General features: G+C 45.7%; 1 protein-coding gene across 5 annotated transcripts in view; it reads right to left on the bottom strand.

Moving 5' to 3' along the window:
• The window catches only part of MYOF (myoferlin), a 158,939-nt gene that overhangs the window by 5,574 nt on the left and 128,748 nt on the right, over positions 1-24,617 (bottom strand). For all 5 annotated transcript variants that reach the window (XM_036828555.1, XM_036828557.1, XM_036828558.1 and 2 more), the window contains 12 exons: positions 23,432-23,443; positions 21,899-21,997; positions 20,359-20,484; positions 18,274-18,429; positions 17,738-17,829; positions 13,758-13,928; positions 12,888-13,036; positions 10,145-10,284; positions 7,951-8,039; positions 7,766-7,861; positions 3,228-3,369; positions 799-898 (listed from right to left, as the gene is read on the bottom strand). In XM_036828555.1, the coding sequence (XP_036684450.1) occupies positions 799-898; positions 3,228-3,369; positions 7,766-7,861; positions 7,951-8,039; positions 10,145-10,284; positions 12,888-13,036; positions 13,758-13,928; positions 17,738-17,829; positions 18,274-18,429; positions 20,359-20,484; positions 21,899-21,997; positions 23,432-23,443 (1,372 nt within the window). The remainder of the gene's footprint in view (positions 1-798; positions 899-3,227; positions 3,370-7,765; positions 7,862-7,950; positions 8,040-10,144; positions 10,285-12,887; positions 13,037-13,757; positions 13,929-17,737; positions 17,830-18,273; positions 18,430-20,358; positions 20,485-21,898; positions 21,998-23,431; positions 23,444-24,617) is intronic.

Below are 24,617 nucleotides of genomic sequence, written 5' to 3'. Positions count from 1 at the left end.
GCGCCACAACTACTGAGCCTGCCCTCTAGAGCCCGCGAGCCACAACTACTGAAGCCCACGCGCCTAGAGCCTGTGCTCCGCAACAAGAAAAGCCACGGCAACGAGAAGCCCGCGCACCGCAACGAAAAGTAGCCCCCGCTCTCCGCAACTAGAGAAAGCCCGCTCGCAGCAACAAAGACCCAACGCAGCCAAAAATAAATAAGTAAAATAAATAAATAAATTAAAAAAAAAAAAAAAAAAGGAAGAGGAAGAAACAGAGCAGGCCAATGAGACACCCAAGGCCTGGGAGAGAGAAAATAAGAACACTGTGCTTTGGGGGGACCAGGGTGTGTGCCAGGAAATGGAGGGCCGGAGCAGGGTGTTTAACAAGGGCCTTTTACCCCAGAGAAGGGTGGGGCATCAGGGGACTGCAGTGACCGCTGAGAGCAGCGTGGAGGAGGACGGAGCCAATTCTGAGGTGCTGAGAGTAGGGAGAGAGAGAGAGGTTTGGAAGTGGAGGCAAGGCTGTGGCATCCCTGAAAACAAAATCTGTGTCTTCCTAGCAAGACAGGAGCTGGTGCAAGGGCCCTGGGAGTGGCTGGGGCCCGCAGCGCCAGTCACTGTGCCCACTTCTCAGAGGACCTGGGCAGCAGACGGGCAGGCCACCCCGCTCTGGGGACATCCAGGCAGGGGGTGGGACCCCGGGTGGGACCCCACCCCACAGTACTGGAGAGTTAAATAATTGATTCCAAGTTTTAATTGCTTTTACTAATTTCAAGCACAATTTCTCAGAGAAAAGTATCCAAAGGTAAGCCTTACCCAAGTAGTCATCCAGAGAAAACTTGTCATTATCCCATATCTGAATGATCAGTTTGGGTGGGACCCGAAATTCAGTTTGGTCCATACTCCAGAAATGCTCCTAAAATGCCAACAGGAACAGACAAACCAAAATGACACTGATTACTGGATTCTTAACACCCTCCCCTTGGGCCTCTTGAAAACCCAGCATCAAGGCATGGGGCCTCTTCTCTCCTTTGCATCCCCACCCGAAACCCCGCCCTTGGGCCTACCCCTCTACCCCAGGTGGATATAAGGCAGTCGGGCTCCCCAGGAAATCTCAAGACTACCAGCTGGGTGACAAAAAGGTTGTCCCAGGCAATTCCCAAACAGAAGGTTTCCTGCCATGTTCCTATCAGTGTGACTTCCTGCTGCCCCTCCTGCAGTTTGGAGAGTGATGATGTCTCCTGGCCTAAAGACTGTAGCCTGCCTAGATGATCCTCCCAAAGCTAAGCCGTCCCAGGCCAGACCGAAATATCCCCTGCTGAGGAGTTACTTCTGCTCAGCGACCTCCCCAACCCCCCAAGGATGTCCGAGCACACTCATTTCACACGGGGGTGAGGAGATGGGGGCCCACGTTTCACTCTTTTGTTAGTGCAGATTTAAAATGTCCTGGCTTTTGAAAAATACTGCTGCGTTTTATATACCGTGGTCAACTATGACCCTCAGATCCCTCAGCCTAGAGTTAGGTGGGGAGAGGGTGTGTCCTGCAGGTTCTCACCTGTTGTCACTGCTTCTGCCCAGACAGACAGTATTAGCCCAGGATAATAATGACGTCCCCACAGCCTGATTACACCTAAGTTCCTCTGGCCCCAAAAGAAAGGGAAATCCCCCAGTGCTTCATGAATTTGAAGGAAGGTTGTTGGATTGTTTCTCGTTTTTCAGATGACATTCCAGGAATGGTCCCTTTTGCAGGGCTCAGAGGGCCTGGCTCTGAGGGGCTGAGAAGCGCACTCTGCTGCTGTCTGACCCCACTCGGCTGTCCTGTGTGGGGTCATGCTCCAAGGACTACTCAGGATGCTGAGAGGTCCAGCTCTAGATGTGAGTAAATAGGAAAGGTAACTTTACCTAAAGGCCTACCTGACCCCAGATCCCTTGCCTTCCCCCCGGTCTGTCTCATTATCTGAAAGTGTGTATGGTTCAACATCAGGATGAGCCTATATGTCTCTAGAAAGGTCCCTTTGAAGGCATTCATCTCACCTGGACAGAAAAAGTGCTCACTAGAGCATCAGCACTGAGTAGGGCCAGCAGCGGGTAGGGCCTGGCCAGATGGGACATGAGGCAGGTATATTCTGATCAGGTGTAGGGTGAGGAGGTGACCGGGCAGAGCTAGGAAAAGTTTATAGAATATGGCAGGAGGGGGTGGGGAAGGGAGAAATGGGACAAGGGCCTATAAAAGACATCTGTTGTTATTACCTACCCAGGTTTTAGGCTCCCCTTTTTGGATGAAAGCACCAGATTTTCCTTAGAGATGCCCTTCCCCCAGTCCATGCAATCTGGGGAGAAGTGACTTTATCCCTAACTCCACAGTCTCGCCAATCAGAGCGCTGCATCCCTGGGCAACACTGGTTCGGAGATGGACACATGGCCTCAAACAGGCAGACGCTGGGGCCCAGTTCCAAAACTCTGGTTGGTGCCTTTGGGGATTCATTCCCCTGTCTCTGCTGAGGTTGCTGAGAGGGCAGGATACGAGCTGGGGCTGCTGGCAGCCACCTTGCACTCACCAGGGAGTGAGGCCCATGGAAGAAGGCAGGGCAGAGGGGCGGAGAAGGTGAGAGCAGTTTCTAAAGACATCAGTTCAACCCAGGCTCCAGGCGTTCCTTAAGCCAGCCAACCCTGGACTTTTTAGTAATGTGAACCAGTAAATCATTTTTTTTGGTATAAGCCAGTTTGAGTTGAGTTCTGTAACTGAGAGTCTTATAAATTAAGACCAGGAGGGCCATGAACCCTCATGGAAGTGCTCCTGAAGGAAGGCAGGCAGATGCTTAAGTTTAATAAGGAAGGTAAGAGGGATATTTCACCTACATTAATATTTTGCCTCTGGTTAATTAGTGCAACAGTTCTGCTTATCAGGGGAAGAAATCAGTCTCCCTGTGACATAAACATACACTTAGGTTGTTGTATGTATTGACACAAGACCCCCAGTTACCAGATCCTTCCCCCTGCTGCCAACATGTTAGTGGAAGCAAAGTTGTACTCCTTATACTTCCGTTATAACTACACAAATAACTGCCATAGCTGTGTGACCCTGGGCAAGTGCCTACCCCACTGGGGTCTCAAAGTCCCCATCTGTACCAAGAGGAGCTGGACCCATGACCTCCAAGACTCTGAGCAGTCCCAACCTTTTCTGAGCATCTGCATTAAGGAAGACCCATGACATCCACTCCCCACTGGCATATTTCAGAACTCACTTTTTTAGCAACGAGACAGAGCTGTTCAGCTGGAAGGTAGTCAAAAGGGAAGACAAATCTCCAGTTAAAATTCCCTTCACCATCCAAGGACCTGTAGTGGACATCTGTTTTCTGTTTGTTTTCTTCATTGCCAGGAATCCAGCTGAAAAGCAGAAGCAAACAGACTTAGCTTCATGTGATTGACAAGTAATCTAGCCGCAAAATTGCGCAGTGATTAGGAGAGAGTGAAGGGCAGGAGAATTAATGCACTTTTCTTGGGCAGGTTCCAGTTATCTATAGAGCTGGGGGGTGATTTATGAAGGGGAGGCACTCTGTTGCATCCAACACACATGGTAGCCAAATAAAATATAATTCCTCTAAAACCAAAGAAGGAAACCCTTTAGACTTCAGTTAACAGGGATAAGGTGAAATTTTCTGGAAAATATCAACAATTTAGCTTCTATTTTGGGACTGGTGAAGCTTGCTGGCTATGTTTTTAGTCTCCCTAACTATAACTCATCAGTGTCTGTCATCACTGCTGATAGGCTCAATGAATATGGGTCAGTTCAAAATTTTAGCATTTTCTTTTCCAGATTTTACTTAAGCAAACAAAACAGGCACGACTCAAGTAATCTTACCACTTTATTTTTTAATTATTCTTAAATTTACTATGATCACATTAATGAGACTAGCAAGGGAGATGTAGGCTGCTATATCCATACTCATATCTATGAAAATTCATTTCCATCAACAATTGGACATCTTAACTTTTGACATTTGGAAAGTTCCCTTTGGCCTGTGCCTGGCACACAGCAGACCGGTTGGAGGGAGGAATGAATGAACGAACATGTCTGGGAGGAAGTGTTATCACATCTGCCAGCTATGGGGAAGACTCCTGCTTTGGAACCAGAGGAACACGAGATTTCAGACTGGAAAAGTAGTGGAATGCATGGATCTTAACACCCACTACCCATTAGAATCATTGGAATCAACTGGGGAGCTTTTAAAAATATTGATGCCGGGGCTTCCCTGGTGGTGCAATGGTTAAGAATCCGCCTAGCCAATGCAGGGGACACGGGTTCAAGCTCTGGTCCGGGAAGATGCCACATGCCGCAGAGCAACTAAGCCCATGTGCCACAACTACCGAAGCCCGTGTGCCGCAACGAGAGAAGCCACCACAATGAGAAGCCCGCACGCCACAACTAAAGAAAGCCCACACGCAGCAACGAAGACTCAATGCAGCCAAAAATAAATAAGTAAATATTTATTTTAAAAAAATATATATGTTGATGCCTGGATTCCCCAAATAAAGACTGTCAGTAGGAGGCAGGCCTGGCTGTGAACTTGCTCTGCCATTAACCCTCTGAGCTTCATTCTCCCATCTGTAAAATGAGGTTAATGATATGTGCTCCCTTCACATGGTCAACCTGAGGACAGAATGAGAAGAGCCAGAGTGGGAAGGGGAAATCCTTAACTCATGTTAAGGATCAACTACTATGAACCAGGTATGTAGAATGCCTTATTTTATTCTTTCCTACTGTATAACTAGCTCCATCTCACAGATGAGGAAGCTGAGATTCAGAGGGGATGTACATCTCATACATCCAGTAATGGACAGAAGTAAGTATAACTCCCAGGTCTGTCTGACCCCAAAGTCCAGGACTATTACTCTGCTTCAAAGGACCATGGAGACTAGAAAGTCACGAGCTAATATTAGGTCCTATTATTAGTAGTGGTATTGATAGCAATCAACTATACTAGTTTTACTTTTTCTAGTCAATTGACTAACCAGGTAAGCTGAATTGAAAGATGCCTTTTGACAATTAACTTTTAAGCTTTTGAACTAACTCACTGAAGAGAGTCCACACTCTTTGGCTGTGACCTTGGTAGCTTCAGCTTCTAACACCTCCATAAACAGCACCGTCATCCTCCCCTAGACTGCCCACCCACTGTAGCTCTTCCCTCTTTTTCATGAATCTTCACATTTTAATTTGAAAATAAGTTAAACAACTACTCTAAGTGTATGCATTTGTGTACTTGTACGTATAACTTTGTATGTAATACCCATATGCTTGTAGTGCTAAGCATGTTATTTGTGCATTATTCATCTTTTCACATACAGTAATTAGATTTCCATTCCAAATATGACATGGTACTTTAGATCTTGCTTTATTCTTTGATTACTGGAGTTATCTCTCAGTCCAGTATTACTTGGGTTTGTTTCCCTGATTGGAAAAAAAATGCTTATGATAGTCAAATAAATTTGCATATATATAATTAGCTGGAATTAGTTTTCCCTGGGGAATGGTAATAAGATCCTGAAATGAGAAAGAATAATGAAGAACTTGATGAAACATTCCCTGTTTATAGTGAACCTAAATGACAGTAATTACGTCTTTAACAAAGGTTTGATTGAAGGCCACTTGGGATCATAAGTGAAACTTTGTTCTCACTTTATGAATATATTAAATTTCAACAAGTCTTATCTTTTACATATCAAGGAACCAAACTCAATCCATGTGGAATAGTAATAATAATAGTGTGATGGTTAATTTTATGTGTCAACGTGACTGGCCATGGGGTGCCCAGATTAAACATTATTTCTGGGTGTGTCTATGAGAATGTTTCTGGATGAGACTAGAATTTGAATTGATGGACTCAGTAGATGGACCTCCCCAACGTGGGTGGCATTAGCCATTCTACTGAGCACCTGGAACAGAACAAAAGGCAGAGGGAGGAGGAATTCACCCCCTTTTTCTGCCTCATTGATTGAACCAGGACATCTCATGTCATCTCCTCCTGACCTCAGACTGGGATTTACACCATTGGCTCCCCTGGTTCTCAGACCTTCGAACTCAGGCTGAATGATACCCCCAGCTTTCCTGGGTCTCCAGCCTGCAGATGGCCAATCGTGGGACTTCTTAGCCTCCATTATCATGTGAGCCAATCCCTCATAATCTCTCTCTCTTTCTACACGTACACACATCCTACTTGTTCTGTTTCCTGGAGAACCCTGACTAATGCACATAGTGTTTACTATCTGCCAGGCGCTATCTTAAATGCTTTGAGTAACTCAATCTTCTGAATATTCCAGAGTGGTGGATACTAGCATTATCTCCAATTTACAGATGAGGATCAGTGAGCTTACTAACTTGTCCAGCTAGTAGGGAAAGTACCGGATTTCAACCCAGGTAGCTTGGTTCCAGAGTCTGACTTCTTAATCACTGGGTTCTGTACTCACTATCAACATATAACACAACGCGTGCCACAACTAAGGAGCCCGGCTGCCACAACTAAGACCCGGCGCAACCAAATAAATAAATAAATATTAAAAATATATATATATATATATAAAAAACACGAAACTGACATCAACATGAATTATTTGGAATTGAGCTATGCAAGTAACAGAATGATGAACACCTATGACACTGCACATTGGATGCAGGCACTCAGTAAATGTTGGTGGAATTAATGATTTTTTAAAATTATGCTAATGGGGGTGGGATGAATTGGGAGATTGGGATTGACATATTAGTTATCTATTTTATACATATTAGTGTATATAAGAACCTGCTGTATTAAAAAACGTAATCATAATTAAAGTAAATCAAGGACAAGCAAGGAAACAGATTGAAAACCTAAACAACAGTTGGGGAGAAGATCTATAAAATCTTCTATATGAATCCAACAATTTAATTGGGAGAAATAATAAATCTGACAACAATTATAGCAGCTAATTACAAAAGGTTATCTTGACTAATGGTATCCTTTAAGAAAGAAATTGGAAGAGCAAACAACCAGATGTGTATGAATTTAATAAAAACTTTGTGGAATAAAAAAGAGAAACACAACTAATTTACTGGCTCAATTTTTGGAAAGTGCATTCTCTTTTTAGAAAAAAAGCATTAAATGAAAAGTATAATTTTATCTGCAGACTGATCAAGATAGTAAACAAATACTTTTTCATGATTTTATAATAATTTAACGTTTTGGTGCCAAAGGCATATCTTTACTGAGTTCTGTTTCAATATTATGCTCTTGGTTTTGATCAAGGGTTAACACAAGAAATAAAGCATAATAAGGTTTTGTGGTTAAAAAAAAATTATGCTAATGTTTCCTCTTTTCCATGGACATTAACTTCTGGTAATAAAATATATAAAAAAAGAAACTTTGGAAGCTCTACTTCTGTTTCTAAGGCTAGTTACTCAAGGTATTAAAAAAGAGTAAAAATGAACTGCATGACTAAAAAGTCTCATAACAAATCTGCTTAATAAACTGAACAAAACCCACTTTCTTAGAAAAGAAACACTTATCAGTTCTTATAGGCATCAGATGCCTCTGTTCATAAACAACATGCATACAGGTTTCTCTTTTCTTTCCGTTCTCTCTCCCTTTGTCTCCCTAGAGCTTCCTAAGCAGATTGCATTAATGAAATATAATAGCTTCAAATAATCAAGGATCCTATAGTGGACACTTTCAATAATGAACACTCATGAAAGAGAGAGTCTGCTTTGTTCACCGAGTTTGGCATGCTCTTGCATGCCAGTCTTTCTTACCCTTTAACGTAGATGTCGCTCATTTCCTCTCCTGTGATGCTTTTCTCATCCAGGATAACATCCTTGGTGTTCCAGATGATCACACGCAGGTAGTATCTGAAAGGAGCACATTTTTGAAGGTGCTTTTTTTTCTGGTCCTGAACCAAGACCCCAGTAAGATACAGCAGGGTCTCAAGATTACTTACTTCTTGGCTTTCCGGGGTGTGATATTGAAAGGAGGGCCTGGTGGCCCCAAACTCCTGGGGAAAACATCCACCCACATCTGAAGTTTTCCCTAAGCCATTCAAAAATGAAAAGAGTAATGAAGTTATATTATGGGTGGTAGAGACTATAATTTTCTTTCATACGTCTTAGGTGAAACTAGTTCTTCAGGCCTCTTAATTTATTAGTCCATATGGAAGGCAAAAAAAAAATGGAGTAAAAGAACAAACCAAGATGAATCTTATACCTTTAGTGTCACTTAGGCCATCCACCCCCCATTCTCTCCCAGGAGTCTCTGACGGCTGCATGTACTGACCTGTATCAGTCTGAGTCTTCCCTGGTTAATAAAATGAGGGGCTTCCCAATGCTAACACAACCCCCAACACACACACAACACACACACACACACACACACCCCCTCTTACAATGACTAAAAGTTGGGCCCTTCACTCTCAGAACAGTTTTCCCGCTGTCACTCTATCCATCTTCACATTGCCTACTTGATATCAGTCCCAGTTTTGTGACACCCAAGGGTTTCTCCACTTACCTTAAGAGAGAAAATAAAAATAATTTAAAACTGTATTTAATTTTATAAAAGAAAAACTTACAGCATGGCACTTTTGAAGGAGAGACTCAAACAATGACAAGAACATTACTGTTCCCCCCAAATTGAGGACTCCCTGCATTGACCTGCTAGTGTCTACCGCCTGAGAGGGAGCTTGCAGGAATGGGGAGAGTGAGAGCCTGGGGACTGACACCTGTGGCGCCATCTTGGTGAGGCCCCACTCAAGTCTTTGATGGCTACAGACCAGGCCCATATATCTGACTGGAGTATTCTTCCAGACAGGCTAGGAATGCCATTAACACACTGTATCAACGATACAAACCAATTTAAATTCCCCAAACTGTTTTTGGATGTTCTGTAGACTCTGCCTTCATGACAAAAACAGACTGGTCTTTAAGAAGGTTGCCAAGGAAACCACTAGGCTGGTTTCCTAACGCACTGTGATCAAAATGAATTAACTGAAGCTCTTGAAAAGGGATATATTTTACTGTGATCCTGACTCTCTTCCCACTAATCTCCAGGGCTCAAGGGTCTATTATACATCAAGCACACCGCAGAAATTAGGCATCCAGGTGTCTCCTAAGACCTAGCCAGAGTCTGTCCAATGCAGTAGGCAGAGGTGATGGAAGTATTGGTAGCCCAGGGAGCAATCTTCCTCGCTTTGTAATGTCTTAAGACTTTATTCAATTGAGGAGTAGGAGGGGAGAGAGAAGGAGAAATGGGCTCTTTGTGGGGAAAGAAGGATAATTAGAGACAGAAGAAATCAAAATATGGAACAAAATAAGAGTGAGTGACAAAATCATCTAGTAAGCCCAGGCTACCTGTGGTCACTTTTTAAGAGACCACAGTTCGGCTATCTGTGTCAACAATATTTGCATCCATTAGATAAATATTTCTTAAAGCGTGACTTCCTAACCATCTGCATCAGAACCTCTCCAGATACTTGTTACAAATTCAGATTCCCTGCCCCACCCCAGACTTATTGAATCTGAATCTCTGCAGGCATGGCCTGGAAATCTTCATTCTAACAAGCTTCTACATGGACTGTTTTGTCATTTTCCACGTCTCTCCTTGCTTCTCTGGGAGCTGCTCCCCAGCTTCTGGGAATTGACCTTCCCCCATCACTATCAGCATGGTCCCTGTGATGAGCCATCCTGTGTACTGTATCCCTGTCCTCCTGGCTAGAGCTGAGTGGTCCAGTGGTGGATAAATGGGCCAAGTTGGGGCAACCAGTCCTTTCCACATGAGGAAGTAGATGGGGCTACATTATAACATAAAAAACTCAGAAACCGTCCACAATATTCTGACACATGGGAAGGTGATCACAGGAAGGAAAAGTGCAGGGTAAAGTAGACTCAGAAACAGACAAGAGACAGGGAGAGATCCTGGTCCAAGGTCGTTCTGAGTCACTGTCACTCTCCTGTCTGGATTTAGTGAGTTACCTGAAAATTCTTACAATAAATTCCCCTTGGGGATGAAGCTAACCTGAGTTTCATTTCTATTTCGTGTATATCTAAAAGTATCCAAAAAAGATAAAAGGGGCAAGTCTGTGTCAGCTATCACCACTGCCTTTGGAGTGTGGGTGAGGGGTTCACAGTTAGAGAGCCCTTTACCTGGGAGATGTTAGGCTGAAAGGTGCTATGCAAAGTCCTAGTTTCCACGTGTTCAGGGACCAGACCCTGAGTCCTAAGGATGTGAAGGGCAAGGCGCTCCTCAGGGGCCCCGAGGTGTTGGTGCAGGATTTTGTTGGCTTCTGCAATAAAGAAGGACAGTGAAACAGGGATGGGCATCCGGGAACAGTTCAGCCAGATCGCCTTGAGGGATTTGCAGTACTTCACCCCAGACTCTGCAAAAATGGTCAGGCAGTGCCAGTGTGCAAACCAGCTTGTGAAAGAGTTGTTGATAGAAATACCTCCTGTCTGGGCTTCCCTGGTGGCGCAGTGGTTAAGAATCCGCCTGCCAATGCAGGGGACATGGGTTCAAGCCCTGGTCCGGGAAGATCCCACATGCCGTGGAGCAACTAAGCCCGTGCGCCACAACTACTGAGCCTGCGCTCTAGAGCCCGTGAGCCACTACTGAGCCCACGTGCCACGACTACTGAAGCCTGGGCGCCTAAAGCCCGTGCTCCGCAACAAGAGAAGCCACCGCAATGAGAAGCCCGCGCACCGCAAGGAAGAGTAGCCCCCGCTCGCAGCAACTAGAGAAAGCCTGCACACAGCATCGAAGACCCAACAGGGCCAAAAATAAGTAAATTAATTAATTAAAATTAAAAAAAAAAAAAAAAAAAGCTCCTGACCAAGAGCCCTGCCCCAACCAGGCTCATTTCTGACTTGTAGGCTGCCAATAGTGAAGAGACCAGAACGCTCCAGAATGTGTAAGTGAGAGCAGCCCCTATTTATGTTGGTGTCAGGGGCTCACTCCATCTCCCAGACTCCCTTGCAGTTAGGTGTGGCCGTGCAAACAAGGTAGGCTAGAATATAACGTAGGTGGAAGTGACGTGTGTGCCGCTTCAAGACCTAGCCCATAAAGCCCTCTCATGTAGGATCCTCTGTGTGCACTTTCTCTTCTGCATGCAGAAGAAAACAGTGACCTTAGACACCTGAGCTGAAGAAGGGCAGAGCTATAAGATGGAAGAGACTAGTCCATGAAGCATTGTTTGGAAGAGGGCCACCCACCTGTAGGAGTACCTGTTTTGAATTTATGAGAAATAAACTTCTATTGTGTTAAGCCACTGAAATTTGTAAGTTTAACTATTACAGTAGCTAGCTAGCATCACTGTGGCATTTAAAAAACATAGTCCCCAAATTCTCTGTCACTCCTCCCATTGGGAGGTGGGGTCTATGTCCTCTCCCTTTGAATCTGCAGACATATGTGACCACTAAAGAAAGGATGCTGTGTGACTTCCCAGGCTAACCATGAAAGGCCATGCTGGTCTTCTTGGGGTCCTTGCTCTGGCGGAAGCTGCCAGCCGTGTAAGGAGTCTGGGTGCCCAGAGATCACCCTATGGGAAAGGCCTGGGTAGGTGCTCTGGTCATCAGTTCCACGTAAGCTCCCATCCAAGAGCCAGCAGCAAATGCCAGCCGTGTCCGTGAGCCATCCTGGACCTCCAGCTCAGTCGAGCCTTTGGATGACTGCAGCCCTGGCCAACATCTGACGGCAGTCAACTGCGTGAGCAACTCAAGTGAGAACTGCCCAGGTGAGCCCTTGCTGAACAGCTAACCCACAAAACTATAAGCAAAACAAAATGGTTGTTATATGGGAAAAGAATCTAAAAAAGAGTAGATATATGTATAACTGATTCACTTTGCTGTACAGCAGAAACTAACACAACACTGTAAATCAACTATGCTCCAATAAAAATTTTAAAAAAAATAAAACAATATGGTTGTTTTCAGCGGCTAACTTTTGGGGTGATTTGTTATGTGACAAAAGTAACTGGAACAACCCTGACTGATACAGCTTTTTGGGGGTGCTGTTTAATTGTTGGGGGTAATCTTCTCCGTGGGGCCATGTTGCTTGCCAGTTTATTCCCAGTCCCTTTTGCAAGTTCTCATGTTAACAGCAGCATCGACATTTGTTAAACATCTTATCGTCCCTGATATTGACCAAGTCCTCTTAAGAGAGAAAGACAAATATAGTTTCTTACAATGTCAAGAAAAAACAGTTGAGGATCAGGAAGCACTTTCACCCCCGTGTGTCCTTGCTCAGCGTTCTCTGCATATCCCATGTGCCCTCAAAGCCAGCCCACGGCCAGCCCCTCCAGGAAGCCCTCCTCCCTACGAAACACTGAGTCATGCCACAGCTCTTACGCTCTATTAAGCTTATTTCAGTCTCTGTCATAATGCGGTTAGCTGTTGATGTGTCAGGACAGATTGCATTATAAATTACTGCTTAGGAAAGAGCAAGACCCCGAGCTCGGATGTGAGCCAGATGTGAACTTAGCAGATTCTTCAAACCAGCCCCCAGCCTCCCTGAGCCTTCTCAGAGAAGGGCTGGGAGAATGATGGAATAAAATTGGAAGAGAAATTCTTCCACTACCGTCTGAGCACTTTTGAGCTAATTATGCATTACATGGAAATAAGTTAATTATTAGAACTTTGTGTTCAAAGCTCAAATGGCTATGACCTAAAAAGGTCAAGTGAAACATAAGACAGACAAGAAAACGTGTCCACTTTGACACCTGACATGACAGCAAAACTCTACTATAATGGGGCTTTTGTTAGACGGTCATGTGTACGGAATTCCCTATGGTATTAGGGCACTGCTCTGTCCACCCCCCTCCCCAATGCAAACCAGGCAGCATAAATGGGTTGCTGTACCTTGTAACCAGCTTGCCATCCATGGCAATGTGCTTACCAAATTCATCTAGGCTGTAGTCTTGTCCTCCATATCTGATTCTACTTCCGTCTTCAGAAAGGACAGGTGGTGGGAAGCCTTTGAATCTGGCTACATTTTGAAGCAACTGTGTTGGTTTCAATTGATCTCGCCAGGTGTTTACTCCAGAACTGTGAATTAGATCCCACACCCGGAGTTACCGCAGGGCACACAAGTTCTTCTTGGATTCATACACACACATACTTATAGGTGCTCTCATGTTAACGGGGGAGCAGGGAATGTGCGCTACACGTTGGCTTTTGCTTAGAAATCTATTTAGGATTTAGAGACCTAAAATCCACAATCATGGCCTCAGCCAGTTGGTACTCCCCCCCACCCCTCAGTTTCCTCCTCTGTAAAAAATGAGTTTGACTGAGATCGCTGTAATCACAATAGGTAAACTTATAAATTAGAAATCACAAGCTATATCTCATTCAATACTACAGAAAGGCACTGTTTAGCACTCAGGGAAAGAGGGACATCACAGAATTGATCAGTTTGGAGGGAGGGGCAGGGAATTCCTGTCATCAAACGTTGCCAGCTCTTGGTCCCGGGCATCAAGGAGGGAAGGGGCTCAAAGAATGGGAGAGTGGAGACTGCTTCTCCAGCGGCTGCTACCTGCGCCATCCCCACAGAGCACTGCACTGCTCCAGGGGCCAGCGTTGTACACAGACGCCAATGGGAATGGGCAATGTTATGGTCCTGATTCTCTCTAAGATGATTCTATTATCAACAACGGTATCTACCCGACTCAAAGGAGCAGGGGCTCAGTTAAGACAGGCCCTGAGGTGGAGCGCCAGAGCTTCCCCAGGTATTAATATTAGATGGAGCAAACTGTCAACACACACTTACACACAGTACTGCTCAGGAATGCCGCAGTGGGACCCAAACCGGGAAAGGAATCGGTTTTCCAGGTCAATAATCGTTTCTCCTACTTTTTCATCACGGGTAAAGGTGTCGTAATCATAGACAGAAATTTTCAGGTCTTTTTCCTGAGGTAAGTAGCAGCTCAGTTCATACATTCTGAATAAACAAATGCAAGGTTAGAATCGCCATGATCCCACCCGGGCGTCTCACACAAACCAGGGCTCTGCACAAAGACTCCCCGGGCTGGGGCCGGGGCTGCAGGAGGAGGACATCATGGCTGGGATAACCAGGTGGGTGGCGGCAGGCAGGGGTGCTTGATTAAGTAGTGCACGTTAGTAATGAGAGCAACAGATTGTACACTTGCTCAGGAGAAGATCCGGGGCCTTAAATGCCTAACGAGAATCCCAGCTTTGCTGCTTACTGGCTGCGGGACCCTAGGCCAGCTACTTAACCTCCTGTGCTCAGTTTTCTCATCTGTAAAATGGTGATAATAATCCCTACCATCCCATGTTGTTACAAGGGTCAAGGGAAGAAATGTTTAGAAAGCATTTGGTATGAGTGCATTACTCAAAACCCAATAGCTATAATAGTAATAATAATAAATTATTATAAGTCATATAATAATTATTGTTAATAATTATAATATTATTAGCATATATGCCTATTATCTGGGCACCCAGGCATCTCTACCCAGCTGGGAGATTAGTAAGGCACAAGCACCCCGATTTATAGCCCCCATATCTGTGCCCCTACTATGTTCCCTTCTCTGCCTCAACAGAGACCACTACCCCATGGAACACCCTGGACTCACCCCACAGGAGCATGAGGGTCTGGAGGGGGGAAGTGGAAGGCTGCCAAGAAGGCCCCCTCCCTCCTCCCAGGCCCTCTGGCTCTGCCACTGATTTGTGGAGGCTTTTCGATAGTATCTGTATTAAAATGCAAACACTTCTGAGAGAACGATAAATAATCAAGCAGTAATTTCTGTGGTAGGTGAGCAATATGGCGCCAGTTCTGAGAGGGTGATAACTGTACAGCATAAGCTCCAGATGGGTGGGGTTTGGTTCTGTATCTGCACACAGAGGGGTGAGTCCCATAGTAGGTGCTCAATAAACTTTGTGGACAGAAAACTGTGAGAGGCCTCTTGCATCTCTCCTCTCTCACTGTGCCTCCAGTCCTCCTCCTGTCACTCTGGCGTGTGGACTGGTTCTTGCCCAAAGAGCCAGAAGTATTAATCTCTTGAGCAGAAGGGTGTGTGTCAGTGGGGCTCTGGAGACAAGCTGCTAGGGCGTCTCCTAGATACATCTCAGTGACAGGCGGGGGCCTGCAGGAGGAAGGCGGCCCAGGATGGAAGGTGCTGGAGTCATGGCCACACCTGAAGCACCATATCCACACGAGCCCCCAAATTCCATTACTGGATTCCAAGGGACAGGTAATATGTGTCCCTTGACAAAAAGAATTCTTTGCTCAAATAAGTTTGAGAACCACTTCTGGTGTTCCTCTGGGCAAACCGAAGGTTCTGAGAAGTCCTGCAGTTATCTTTTTAACCCAAGCATCTTGGTTTGATGAAGGAATACGTCTTTCTTTAGAACACAATTAACATCTTCTGGCAGACTGACATCCCATTGAATGTTATGGGATAACGATGCTGAACAGTGGCCGAGCAAGTAGGAAAGGTTGCTCCTTCCTGAATTCCTTTCGTGGAATCCCTGAGGGTCTCCGCTGAGAAGAAAGTCACCCTGGAAAAGACGGAGGCCAGGGACCGGAGCCGTGGGAGGGGCTTCAGAGCCGGCGTCTCCCTGGCTCCACCCTGCTGGGCGGGGTGATGTCTGCACGTTCACCAGATGGCGATTGGCCGTGCGGAGACTGACGGCCTCACTTCCTTCCGGGGTGGCTCCAAGCTAGACTTTTCCTGCCACTTAATTAAGCTTGTGCTTGGCTCCTCCGAGATGAGCGATTCAGACAGGGCCGCCTTTCTCGCGTAAAAGCTGGCTTTCCCTGCTTCCCTGTCTCCCTCGCATGGAGCCCTCCTTCCTGCCCTGCGTGCCTTTTCCTGTCTAGACCTCAGGGCTGGATCGGGGAAGAAAAGGAAAACAATCATACTGCCCTGCCAGAGGATTACTTCCACTGCCTGGCCCTGGCACGCGGCCCCGGGGTGTGCGCGGCACAGAGGGTGTGCATGCGCGCGCGTGCACACGCACGTACACACCGGAGAGGGAAGGACTGCATAAGGGCACCCACCAACAAACACGAGTAGAGAAGAGGCGGATGGGCAGGACAATAAAGCCAGAAATTAAAATACAGGCACACGTCAGATAAGAACAAAGTGTTCTCCTTCTCGGCAGGGTTCTGGGGAAAAATAACACTATTTTTACAAATACTCTGTGCAAAGAACATTTTTCTACAGGTGATGGCTTGGCCCGGAATATGAAACATTACCAAGAGTGTTGGAAAAGCCTGGGGCTTGGTCAGGAATTTCTACCTAAGTCTTGGCTGCCCGGTGCACCAGCTGTGTGGACACAGCTCTGGTGCCCTGTTTCTGTCACCTGTAAAGTGGGGCCGTGACTCCCTGCCCTGTCAGCTGCCGGGTTTGACACTGAGGTGAAAATCAGATGGTGGTGGCCAGGCAGACGCTGCGTTCAGGTGGCCTGGGCGTGAGTCCCGGCTCTGGCGCCCAGCAGTGGAGTGAGTTGGTGCTGACTCCCTCCGTGCCTCCGTTTCCTCTGTTGTCAGGTGAGGGGAGCCCCTCAGAGTTGTGAGATTTTTGAGATGTTTTCTATGAAGGGCTCGGCACAGTGCACATCCACAGTAAAAGCTCCCCAAATAGTAGCTATTATTAAATGTGGAAGTAGTTTAAAGCTGAAAAAAGCCGGTCCTCTTTACAGGTCACTTGGGTGCACCTTACCCTTGAGAAGGTTCTGATGAGATCAGTGTAACAGTCCAGAACAGATGTAAAGTGGCAATGATGAAGACGGTAATGCTATTTCAAGAATCTTCGGGGGACTTCCCTGGTGGCGCAGTGGTTAAGAATCCGCCTGCCAATGCAGGGGACATGGGTTCGAGCCGTGGTCCAGGAAGATCCCACATGCCATGGAGCAACTAAGCCCGTGCGCCACAACTACTGAGCCTGCGCCCTACAGCCCGCGAGCCACAACTACTGAGCCTGCGTGCCACAACTACTGAGGCTGTGCCTTAGAGCCCGCAAGCCACAACTACTGAGCCCGCATGCCACAACTACTGAAGCCCACGCACCACAACTATGGAGCCTGTGCTCTAGAGCCCACGAGCCACAACTACTGAGCCCGCGAGCCACAACTACTGAGCCCACGTGCCTAGAGCCCGTGCTCTGCAAAGAGAAGCCATTGCAATGAGAAGCCCGCCCACCACAATGAAGAGTAGCCCCCGCTCGCCGCAACTAGAGAAAGCCCGCGCGCAGCAATGAAGACCCAATGCAGCCATAAATAAAATCTTCGGGAACAGAAGACAGGGAGCAGGACATCTGACCCCATCACTTTCTGCTGCCTTCTCAGTTTTGGTAACAGAGTCAGTAACACATACACTGGCTCAAAGTGGTGGAGTCAAAGCATCCCAGAAAAGAGAGCTTAGCAGGATTGGGAAGTGAGAACCACCTGTCACTACACGTAAGTCACTGCCTACCCTTCTTGTCTAGAAGCCACAAACCCTCCGGACTCCTGGGCCTCATTACCCGCCCCCCGCCCCTCCAGGTCTCACAACAAATCTCTCAGACTTGGTTTAGTTTTCTTCGTGGTACTTTTCACTTCCACAAATTTCTTGTATTTGTGCATTTACGTATTTATTACCTGCCCCACCGACTTGGATATTTGAATAGTTCACAGACATAGTTTCACAGCTTCTGGGCCTAGAGCAGAGCCTAGCACCCATTGCATCCTTAGCACAGAGGCCAAGAAGAAAAGAACCACAGAAAAGCGTTAGGAAATGCCCGTTACCTGCCGAACAGCGGGTTGAGAGTGTTGGGGATGTAGTGGTCTCGATCTTCCATTACTTTTTTGCCCAGTGTTATTTTTATATAAGGGTCACACTGTGGGGACAAAACAGATGGCAGGTTATGTCACCATGGGGTGCCAGTTCAAGGCAGTTTCTGGGACAGACTCAGGTGTGACCCCACCCCCGCTCCCACGCTGATGAGAAGGGGTAGCCTCAGACCAGGTCTGGGCAATGCTCCCTCTTGGCGCCATGCAGCCAGCGCACCTTTGGAGGAGAGGCAGTGGCGAGGAGCAGTGACAAAGCAATTCTCCTCCGAGGTCACGTCTGTAAAATGAGAAGGGTGAACCAGAGGCTCCAAAGCCCCTTCAAGCTCTGAGATAAATCCCCACTGGGACAATCCTCCAGAACAGATTGTTTTGATAGAGTATCTTTCCCCTTGTGAGATAACAGAGCCCAGAAAGAAAGAACATGACAATTACTGTGGCTGATGACTGTAATTATGTTGCTATAGGAGAAGGCGCCACGCCCAGACTCTTACCAGGCCATTGTTGTCCTGGGGCTGGAGCTCTAAGCCGCGAACAATGTAAATCCTAACCGTGCATTCCTGTGGGACGCTGTCAGGTAGTTCCCGAAACTGCCGGGGAGGGGCCGGCACGCTGGGGTCATCCGACAGGGGGTAGATTCTGAAGGAGCCCTAGGAGAGAGACACACAGATGTACTCGCAGGACCTTGGGCGATCAGGGCAGAGGGCCTGGGGCAGTGTCCTTTCCCCCAGGACACTGGGGGCAGCCACGGGGGCTGTGGGATTGGGGGATGAAGGGCTGCGTTTTGTGAAAGAAATGGCTATGGTGTGCTTTGCATGTTTCCAGTGGGGAAAGTGAGTGATGATAAAGTAATTACTTAATAGATCACAGGGGAGAAGAAAGGGCAGGGCAGAGGTAGGGAGGCCTGGCAAAAACCTAGGCAAGACATGGAGGTGGCCTGGACCTGTATGATGGCGAAGGAGGTGATGAGAAGTGAAATTCTGCACAGTTTTTGAAGATAGGAATAAAAATGATTATTTTTTAAACCCAAGAAAGTATAAAGGGTGATTTCCCTTTTTTTTTTTTTTTTGCATCACCCCTGTAAACCTCCTTCCATGCACTCCCAGGCAAACTCCTGTTCATCCCTCAGGTCTCAGCTGAAAAGTGTCACTTCTTCTGGGAAACCTCCCTGATTGCCCCTGGGTTGGATATGTTTCCTAACACTCTCTTCTAACCCCGCACTCACCCCTATTGCAGCACTGACCTCTGCATCGTCACTGTCTATTTATTGTCTATATTCTTCACTAGACTGTGAGCTTCCTGAGGGAGGTAAATATTTCTTGTTTATCACTCTATCTCCAGGACCTAACACAGGGCTGGGCATGAAGCAGGGACACAATAAGCAGTTTCTGAATGAGTGAGCCATCAGGCCAGCTTGAAAGGCCTTATATTTTATCTTGAAACCAGCTTACGTACAAGAGAAAGCACTAAAGTTGGATTCAGAACACGTGGGTCTTAGTTCCAGCTACTTTCACTCAGTAAAGCAGCATGATGTAAGCACCTACCATGTGCCAGGTACTGGGGGCCAAAAAATGAACTCAAGGAATCCAGTCTGGCACAGGGGTGTTAAATAGGTTTGACTCTCATGCTATCTTTGATGGCTTGGTGGAAAGCTATAATGAGAAGGATTTTGAAACCATGTGTAGGGTAAAATGGTCTGATCGATTAGCAATGTCTGCTATTGGAAAGGATTAGGAAGTAACAGCACGTCTGCCACGGATTTGCCAACTGTGGTTGGAGGGAGGGGCAGTTGTGAAAGCAGATACTTACAATGTGAAAGGTACTTTAGTAGCAGCGGGGACCCAGGGAGCCTGGGGTAGGAGTGAGTCACCCAGGGAACACTTCACAAAGAATGTGACATCGGAGCTGGCGCTTCAAAGAATGAGTAGGAGTTTGTCAGACCACAGAGAGGGAAGAAAGGGCATCCAGGGAATGAAGAAGAACTTGTCCCAGAGCTCCAAGTTGTGAGAGGACAGGGTGTGTTTGGGGCTTGGAGAGGATGCAGTGGCAGGAGAGACAAGAAGCTTGTGAAAGGCCAGCCCAACCCTTGGAAGGAGTTGAGACTTGACCCGGTGGAAACTCAAGCGATGTCTTTAAGCGGTTGAGAAACACGATCAGATTTGGTTGCGTCAAGGATGGACTAGAGTGTGGACGAGAAGGGTGGCAAGGACAGTGGATTGGGAAAGTGCTGCACTGGTCCTGCTGAAAGCCTGGGACACGTGTGTGTGTGTGTGTGTGTGTGTGTGTGTGTGTGTGTGTGAGTGTGTGTGTGTGTGTGTGTGTGTGTGTGAACTAGAGCTTAGAGAGGCTGACTCTACAGGATTCAAGGCTGCTTGGCATCAGCAGGGAGAAAGATACGGAGAATGGCTTTGAGTGTTCTGCCCCCGACCCCACTGTCCTCTTCCTTGTTAGCATTTTCTAGCATCCTTCAGATGTCAGAGGATATGTCCCTGACCCAGAGATTGGTTGTCCTTTATCCTAGGTCTATAAAGAAAATAAAGGTGGATTTTAAACAGGACAGACACACACGTTTTACTCACCTTAAACTCTCCTACCACAGAAGGATCTTCATTCTCATCTGATTTGCCTCGATACAGCTTGAAAGTATCTGAGAAGTCTGTCAGGCCCTCGAATTCCGTTACCTCCTCTAGTTCACAGTCATATATCTGCAAACCATCAACAGATTCTTAATTTCTCATTAAAATACAGGTGGAATCTAAAATCAAAAAGACTGACAGTACCCAATGGGCATGAGATGTGGATGGAGCGCCAGAACTCGCACATTGCTGGCTAGAGTGCAGAATGATATGACCACTTTGGGAAAGTGTCTGGCAATTTCTTATGAAGTTACATATCCAGCTACTCTATGATGCAGAAGTTGTATTCCTAGGTATTCATCCAAGAGACATGAAAACATGTCCACATGGTATTAGAATGTCCATAGCAGCTTCATCATCAGGAGAATGGATAAACAAGTTGTGGTATATCCATACAACGGAATATGACTCAGCAATTAAAAGGCGCAAACTACTGATGCACAAGACAATATGATGGATCTCAAAACTACTGTGTTGGGCTAAAGAAGCCACACACACACAAATACGTATTGTATGAGTCCACTTATTTGAAGTATAAAAAAAGGCAAAACCGATCTACGATGATGAAATCACATCAGTTGTCTCTAAGAGGGTTGGAAGGTTGTGAGAAACTGAATGGAAAGGGGTACAAACAAAGGAGTTTTCTGGGGTGATGGAAATGTTCTTTGCCTTGTTTTGGTAGTGGTTTATGTAGGTGTATATACAATTATCACAACTCACTGAATGGATTACTTTATTGTATGTAAATTATACCTCGATAAAAAGCTAGAAGAGGAGGAGGAGGAAGGAAGGAAGGAAAGAGGGAGGGATGGAGGACGGACTGTGGGGCTGATCTAATTTATTTCTCTAGATAAGCAGTTCTTTACATGCTGGTGTTTCTCAAGCTGCGTTGAGATGTTATGACAATCACATGAAAGAAAGTAGATTTTTCCACGTTCTGAAAAAATGAATAAAGAACTGGAAAACCCAAACCATTAACAGAAAGATCATCCATAGCCAGACCGGCCTAGTCCAATAGCTTGTCTTCCTCCTGGACACAGAGTTGTGATTGTACACTACATACATGTAAAAGAATCAACTTCTCAGCTAGTGAAACTGATGCTCGTTCAGAGGACAGAATAAAGCATGTTGACATTTCATGCTTTTTTGCAAGAGCACCATGACTTTGAACGTCTCCCTTGGTCAAACTGGACAATCGTTGGCCTAATTAGTGCGGTGCCAACCCATTCCCAACCCTCGGCCAGATGTCCCCAAGCCTTAAAGTGGCAGTCACATAACCATAAATCAACAGCTGTCCTCAAGCCCCGGGCATCTTGGCAAAGCCAAAATCCATCACAAGGGGGCTCCCCAGGAGGCCAGAGGTGCTCCTGGCCCCTCAGCCTCAGCACCCACCATTGGACCTTTCAGTCTTTCACTCAGCTCTGCCCGTGGCCAGTTTTAACACATGTCAATCCCCCACCCACAGTAGCATAGGCCCAGGTACCTGGAGTTTGGGATAGCCTTTCTGAATATATTGTCCACATTTTTCATGTTCCCCTGTGGAAGCATAATATTTACTCCACCAGTCAATAATTTCTTCCTCCTAAAGAAAGACACATGAAAATGGAAAACTCTTTAGTGGTGCCCTGGATTTCCAATCATTGCAAGAAAACTCATATGTAATAGACAAGAGAAACAGGTACTTCTGAACCTAAAAGAGGCGAGATTATATGACTCTTGTTTACATGCACCAAAGTATTCAGGATTCTTCTACCCAGAAGCTGGAGGTGAAATGATGATCCTTGGCCAATGAAATGTGTTTGGCTTTAATGGCCACAGCTACACTAGATGATTTTCTTACATTCTATGGATACAATCTATTCATTTGTCTGTTACTCTTTTATCCTGTTGACTTGATATTTACATATGCAGATAAAAGAAAACCTTCAGTATGTGTTTACTATTTCATCCTCCAGTATGTGTTTTCCACTGTTTCATTTCCTTAGCCCTTTTAGCCAGCAATGCGTTGCAAAACAAAGCTCACTAAGCTAAGAGTGGGTAAAACTCGTTCTAATTCAAGTTCCATCCTTTACGTTAGAAGCCATACCCTTATGTTACAAGCCACACCACATCAGGTACGTTGTTTAACATCTCTGAGCATCACTGTCTTCATCCACTGAATAGGATAATAACACTACCTGCCCCCATCCATCTCATAGGATTGTTTTGTTTTGTTTTGTTTTGTTTGGCCACGCTGTGCGGCATGCAGGATGATCTTAGTTCCCCAAGATCCCCGACCAGGGATTGAACCCGTGCCCCCTGCATTGGGAGCACAGAGTCTTAACCAGTGGACCACCAGGGAAGTCTCTCATAGAGTTGTTCTGGACATGAAATAAGATCATTAGGAGAAGGAGCTTTGAAAATTATAAAATGTGAAGCAAGAGTAGGGAGGCATCATGGTTTGTTTAGACCAGTGGCTCCCAACCTATTCTTGGAGATTCTAATTCAATCAGCCTGGGGTGAGACCTGGCACCCAGGATGCTTTCAAAAGTTCCCCAGGTAACGTGCAGCCAGAGTTCAGAATCCGGTGGTTCTTAGACTGGGCAGAAGGGACAGCATTTAGAATCACTTGTGCAACATTCTCAAACTGTAGAAGGCTGTAGTTTATCGAAGGCTGCTATAAATTCCACTCAGATTTATAACAAGAATAGATCCCATCAGACCCACCCATGGCTTAATCTACCTAGGAAGAGTGAGCTTGCTCAAAATAGTGTGTCACCAGCAACATGGCCTCCTCTTCCATCTGGGGGGAAGGAAGAAGGAACACTCAAGAAAAGCTATTTCTTATTTATATATGGTATATATATATGTTTATATATACACCTACAGTTATTTCCCCTTTATGGATCAGTAACCCAACCCTGGCTTAAAAAATTTATTTATTTATTTATTTATTTATTTACTTACTTACGTACGTATCAGCTACAGGCAGAAAATACATGAATCTTAAGTCTAGCAAAACGTGTATAATAGTTACCTTTTCTGTTAGCTGCCCGTCACATGTATATGGGCAGGAAGAGGACAAACCATGTTCAGGTCACACGGAGATGGAGACCCCATGAGCATTAGGTTCAATGAGAAAGAGAAAAGGAGATGTTATTTTTCATCCATGCCTTATATTATCAACATTTTGATGGATTATTTATTCAATTCAAGATGATCTCATAATTAAACACACCTTATTGGTTTCTTCTCTGAAAATGTGCAGAAGAGTTACAAACAGTATTAAAATAAAAGGGTTGGAGGTAGCCACCCATGTCCCATGTTTTAATAGAGTTAGACAATCAATCTGTCCACCAGCATAGTGATCACAAAGGGGGTGGGGTGGGGTGGAGGTGGGGATGAATACAGTTGCTCATCTTCCTGCCCCAAACCTTTTATTCCATTTAGCTTCTAAAGTATATCCCCAACTTGGCCTAATTCTCATTCCTTCAAAAACTCCTGTCCCAAGATGTTTATGTCCAACATGACTGCAGCACCATCATGTAAGTATCTTCTCTTGATTTTTCCCCATGCCAACAATAAAGCACCAAATACATATCCATCCATAAATGGATGTCAAGTCTCTCATTGGCCAAATCCTCCCATTTGAGTTTCTGCATGGAGAATCCACCAGGAGATGAGAGAATGGACAGCTAGGATGCTGGGGCTTGACTTTTCTCTTGGTACCTGCTGGAACATCAGCCAAGCTCACCCTTAGGGGCAGTTTGAAGAATTGCTACCTCCTAACTTCAAGTTCATTTCCACTGTGAGGGGACAGCGACTCCTCACTACAGGCACTTCCTGCAGGGAGTGCTGGGCGGCCACGGGGCTTCTTCTACAAGTGCCCATCGGCATTTTCCGCATCGACTTTTGTTCAGCACACAGAAATGCCAAGAGAGGCAGACAGACAGATAGATATAACAATTCTTTCTATTAGATTCATGTCAAAGCGAGATTAAAAGTTAAATCATCACAGCTGAATTGAGATTTTGGAGAGAGGGACTTTATGCCAAAAGTGTTTTCACATTCTGAATGGTTCCTGAATTCATATATTTAGAGTCTGTTTATTCACATCTATTCTCAGCTATTTGAAATCATTTCAAAGAAATGAATAGTTCATGATTTAAAAAGCGTTATTCAGAACAGATTGCTGATGTTAAAATCTAGGATTAATATGGGAG

This window comes from Balaenoptera musculus, chromosome 16 (assembly GCF_009873245.2).
Source record: "Balaenoptera musculus isolate JJ_BM4_2016_0621 chromosome 16, mBalMus1.pri.v3, whole genome shotgun sequence".
NCBI classification, from domain to species: domain Eukaryota; kingdom Metazoa; phylum Chordata; class Mammalia; order Artiodactyla; family Balaenopteridae; genus Balaenoptera; species Balaenoptera musculus.
This window is presented reverse-complemented; position numbering and strand designations above follow the sequence as displayed.